This window comes from Trypanosoma equiperdum (assembly GCF_001457755.1).
Source record: "Trypanosoma equiperdum strain OVI genome assembly, contig: ctg_871, whole genome shotgun sequence".
Classification (NCBI taxonomy): Eukaryota; Euglenozoa; class Kinetoplastea; order Trypanosomatida; family Trypanosomatidae; genus Trypanosoma; species Trypanosoma equiperdum.
In genome coordinates, this window is record NW_027124833.1 from 41,618 (window position 1) to 47,042 (window position 5,425).

Consider the following 5,425-nt stretch of genomic DNA (forward strand, 5'->3'; position numbering starts at 1 on the left):
TGCGACTATTTTTCACCCGTACGTTTACACAACTCACTTTGTTTGTTTGTCTCTTTCCTTCTTTACACCACCTTTGAAAGTTGTTGAAGTTGGCTTTCCACCCACCGCACTTGCTCCCTGAAACCATCACGTCCGTCATTCAATTCTGCGGCCACTTTGACGATGGCCACCACCTCGCTGGAGAGAAGAGCGCTTTGCGCCTGCTGCCTCAACTCTTTTAAGGAAACACTCTTCAATACAGATGCCATATCGCCAATAACTGTGATGATCGCTATAAACACCTCAACGTAGCCGTGAGACTTGGCGAGAGGTGCGGTGTAAAGGACAAACTGTAGCATGTTTTGTAAATATGGAGCCAGAGGGATTTCGTTGCCCTTAAAACTTTGGCACACACTCGTGTACAAAGTAGAGATACTCTCCCATAAGGACATAACATACTCCTCATTATCGGGATCATCAGTTACGTTTACTCCACAACTCTGCTCAAACATGGAATGGACAAACGGCATAAAAATGTTTACATACTGAGCAAAGTTCGCCTCGCCTACGTTCAACACAATATCGCCGATGCAGTTGAGGAAAATACACTTTACACAGCGATCCACTTCGGGGTTCTGCAGATTGCCGTACAAGGCGCCAAGAATACCTTCCACGTAAGGGGCGAGATCTTTCTGTACCCCCAACGAAAGATCACCCACCGTACCCACAGCCACTGTAACAAGATCGGGTTCATCCACACACTGCAATGCTTTAACCACATGACCTGTGATGCGATCAAGGTAAGGTGCCATTCCTTGCTTAACGGCATGAGCAAAACTCCCTAACATCGTGAGCACCTCCTCTAGAACGGTGCCCTGAGGGTTCTCGAGTATCTTCAGTACAATCTCCATACTCGGTTGTAGATGCTCATTAAACGCAAGCATCAACTTCCTGGCAGTGCTTCCCAGCGACCCACACAGCAAGCCAAGCAATGAGGAAGCCTCCATCTCACCCACTTGGCCTTGTTGACGCTCTCCCAACACATTGTAAATGCGTTTGTGCAGCTCAGGCACAAGAAGATTAAGAAACTGAAGGCAGTCAACGGCAGCTGCATCAATAAGCGCATTCAACGCCTCTTGAGCGACGCTTTTCACAGTGTAATCGACACCCTTGTCAATCGCCAAAAGCAGCACGTTTAGCAGTTCGGCAAAGTATCGCGATAACTCGTTAGTGGGTTGGCAGTCCTCCTCCTCATAGGTAAGCGAGAGATTATGTACAATGTGGCACCCCCTGATAGCTTTCTCAGTTCCTTCACCGATCATTGGTGTGACGATGTTGATCAATTGCTGTAGGTTCCACGGCTGAAGCAGAAACACGTCACCAAAAAGTTCGCACACAGTGGCGAGTACCCAGCCAGCTGTATCAGCAACCAAGGGATGATCATGACGAATGTACTGCAGAAGTCCGGGCACAGCTTGCGCAACGGTATCTTGAATTTTATCTGCATTAGGACCGTTCAAAATACAACCAAATGCCAGAACTGCTGCCTCTTTTTCTCTCCATGTTGCGCCCTCAATGTTACTATATACAAATGGCATTACGAGATCGACAACAGGATCTTGAATACACATAGCAAGGCTCTGTAAGAGTTTACCGCCAGCTATCGCAATGTTCCAGTCACCCTCTTCTTGGCCCTCCTCCTGCCGCACAATAGTTTGAAGGCAAATATTCACTAGCATGGAAGCCCCTTTTTGGGCGTAGAATAAGCACCGCGGGTCAGCGCTTTCCTTCATATCCAATTCAGTTTCACAGATGGAAATCCAAAAAAGCATCGCCTGCAATGCAACACCTTCTTCTTCACCAAAGATAGCCCCGGTTGTGATGGCGTGTAACCGATCGATGTAGTTAGGAAGTGTGGAATAGTACATGTCGGCAACTTTAACTAACGACTCCATCGCTTTTTCACGAGTACGGGAGTTGTGACTTGATGCGACAGTGCGGCAGAGAGTGTCGACGAGAAGATCCCTCTGGTTTTGTTGTTGCATATTGTCATGAATGAACTCCATGGCATTACATAGCGCATTTGTTGCGCAGTAACACACTTCCTCCTTTCCGCTGTTCATACCACACACAACAGCGTTCAGAATGCCACCCGTATAATTTATCAACGCTGCTTCAACGTCCTCGTGGTCATGTCCTTCTTCGCACACGTAACCGATTGCTGTTAGAGCTGCCACCTGGTGAAATTCACTTTGAGACTCCGTTGCACTTATTAGTATGTCCATGAGGTCCGGCCACTCCCCTGCCGGTAACTCTATGCGCGAAAGATTCCCAATAATATTTGCTGCCACATTCTGTATATCTTTTTTTGGTGAACCAAGTGTCGACAGAACGCATTGCTTCACCTCAGTCCGAAGGGCAACCGGGAGATTTTTCCATTCCCGTTCCAGAGCGCGACGAGCTGCCGTTTCACGAAGATTTGGCGCAACGGCGTTTTTCAGCAAAGTTCCAGCCATATTTCGAGCGAACAGTGGCTTTGACTCATCCCGAAACTCCTCCAACAAGCTGCACAGGAACCCACCTAAACCTCCCTGCTTGGCTCGGTTCACTTGTTCTTCCGCTGGAATCCGCACTGAGGGGTCTGGGCTACCTAACGCAGTTAACAATTCCGTCAAGGAGCTCATCAGTTGCCCACAACTTACCTCTTATTTCCTGAACTTGTTTTTGCTGTCGTTGCTTCCCTCCCCCTGCCTCTTAAAGTCTTACTACACACTGCGCAGTGTTGCAATGTTAATGGTATGCTTGTGTGTGAGAAATTACTTAGCACACAAGCCAATAATTTCAGATTCCTTCCACAGACCACACTTGCTTTTATAGCGAAGAGGGCAAATGATAACGAAGATCGGCAAGCGGCCAGGATGGATAAAATAAATATATAAATAGCACACCACCGCCTATAGCAGTTTCTTCCCGCGCTTAAAAAATGAACTTTTATTCACAGCAGGAACTGCACGTACCTGTGGCCCTATCCTCAATAATCGTTATACCTTGACTCAGAAACAACAAAAAATAGTAAAACCTAGAAGTACTACCCGGCCCAAGCACAGTTTCACAAATTTATGCAATCCATAGCAATATCCGAACAAAAAAAAGGGATCAAAAAGTGAGGGAAACGTAAGGTATTCACGTTACTAGCACAGAACATATACGAAAAAGGGATGTATATATATATATATATATGAATATACGAGTATATAAAGAGGAAGACAACAATAACGAGATGTATTAAACAAATTTAGAAAAAATTTGGAAATAAAATTAAAATACACTGGAAAAAAGTTATTGCTTACTGATACCTGCAACAAAAAAAAAGTGTTGGCGACAACTAAAAAAAAAACAAGCAACACATTCAATAAATACCATAACCTTATCAGTTACAAAAACGTTCACATAAAAGCCTATTTTTGTAAATCACCTTTTATTTCACTATCCATTTTTCATTTGACCCGTATTACATTCAGATTACCTGTATTACATTTCACGGGCTTACCTTCGTATCCATGAAAAGTTACGAGAAGAAAAAACAAAAAGATAAAAAGATAATATTCCCTTTCTCACCACCCAAGCAAACAAATGAAAAAACTCCCGCACCCACTCACCCCCTACAACTTGACACCTGGCAAATAGAATATATGATACTGCAGGTGCACAAGACGGCCTGTGGAGTGCTTAAAAGAGTCACTTAGTGCGAAGTGCTTCCATAACCGTTACGACCAACCGGGAAAGCCAAATTTAGCATGGGCACCAAGTTCCTCTTCAATGCGCAGCAGCTGGTTGAGTTTTGCTGTCCGCTCGCCGCGGCACGGTGCACCAGTTTTAATTTGACCAGAACCAAGAGCAACAACAAGGTCCGCGATGTACGTGTCCTCTGTCTCACCACTGCGGTGAGAGACCATCACTGACCAGCCATTCTCCATGCACAACTTCGATGATGCGATTGCCTCGCTGATGGTACCGATTTGGTTGATTTTCAGTAGAAGAGAGTTGCAGGCCTTCTTTTCGATGGCCATCTTGATGCGTTCGGTGTTGGTGACAGTGAGGTCGTCGCCGACAATTTGAGTTTTGCCCTTCAGAGCCTCAGTGATGCCAGCGAAACCAGCGAAGTCGTCTTGATCGTAAGGGTCTTCAATACTGACAATTGGGTAGTCGTGCGCCCATTTGCAGTACGTTTCGCGCAACTGCTCTGCCGTTACCCAAGTGGGTTCGGGGCTCTTGAAGGTTAAATTATATTGTTGCTTCTTTTCGTCATAGGTTTCACTGGCAGCGCAGTCCATGCAGATGGCGAACTTACCCCTGTGACCAGCCTCCTCAATGGCCTCCATGAGGATAGGAAGCGGCTCATTAATGTCTTTGATCGGTGGGGCAAACCCGCCCTCATCACCAACGTTCACAGCATCCTGACCGTACTTCTTCTTGATGATGCCTCTGAGGGAGTGGTACACCTCAGAACCCATACGCAGCGCCTCGCTAAACGAGGTGGCCTTCACCGGGGCGATCATGAACTCCTGGAAGGGTAAGGCGTTTCCGGCGTGCTTGCCACCGTTGATCACGTTGAAGCAAGGAACAGGAAGGCGCAGTTCCTTCGTACCGGCGAGGGAGGCGAGGTAGCGGTAGAGGGGAACACCTTTCGCCGCAGCAGCGGCTTTGCTGATGGCCATCGAGCATCCGAGGATAGCGTTGGCACCGAGCTTACCCTTGTTGGGAGTGCCGTCGAGCCGAAGCATCAGTGTGTCCAATTCTTCTTGCTTAAGCTCGTCCCTGCCGATAAGCGCAGGGCCAATTACCTCATTTACATTCTTTACTGCCTGTAGGCAACCCTTCCCGACGTAGCGCTTCTTGTCCCCGTCGCGCAGTTCGCAGGCCTCATACACACCGGTCGATGCACCAGACGGCACAGCTGACCGGAACACACCCCTCTCTGTCGTCACTTCAACCTCCACTGTGGGGTTACCACGAGAGTCAAGGACTTCGCGACCGTGAACTTTCTGGATCGTCATATATAGAGATTTTAGTTTATCTTGAGTTTATATAATATTGTGCTGTTAAGCTTGCTGTTTACAGTTAAAATCGCAGATCTATGGCATAGGATAAGAAGGATTATAAAAGATCGCGTGTTAGCTGAAGACAGGCAGAAGGGCGGAGCACCTCCACAACGACGATATAAGATAGCCGTAAAAAGACCACAGTTTCGCAAATTTATGCAATGTATTTACTGCAACCAAGATATGTGGGAAACTAAAAAATATCGGGCGATGTCATTCAAACGACAGTAGGAAACGATCAGATGGGTGTGCAGCGGTCACCTACAGCCGTGGTCGAGCGCCCGTAGCGGTTGGGCATTTGAAAGGGTACTCCCCTAATGCTACACCAAAGAAATTTCACAGAG

The 5,425-nt window shown here is 46.9% G+C and overlaps 2 protein-coding genes across 2 annotated transcripts; both read right to left on the reverse strand.

Annotated features, from left to right (window-relative positions):
* Positions 1 to 62: 62 nt before the first annotated feature.
* Positions 63 to 2,663, reverse strand: TEOVI_000411200 (importin beta-1 subunit, putative; the record flags this gene model as incomplete). The annotated part of the gene is made up of 1 exon (XM_067226915.1): positions 63 to 2,663. The coding sequence occupies one exon, from the start codon at positions 2,661 to 2,663 to the stop codon at positions 63 to 65; it is 2,601 nt and encodes an 866-aa protein (XP_067083016.1).
* Positions 2,664 to 3,746: 1,083 nt separating this feature from the next.
* On the reverse strand, positions 3,747 to 5,036 carry TEOVI_000411300 (enolase; the record flags this gene model as incomplete). The annotated part of the gene is made up of 1 exon (XM_067226916.1): positions 3,747 to 5,036. One exon carries the CDS (start codon positions 5,034 to 5,036, stop codon positions 3,747 to 3,749), a length of 1,290 nt encoding a protein of 429 aa, XP_067083017.1.
* Between the last annotated feature and the right edge of the window lie 389 nt (positions 5,037 to 5,425).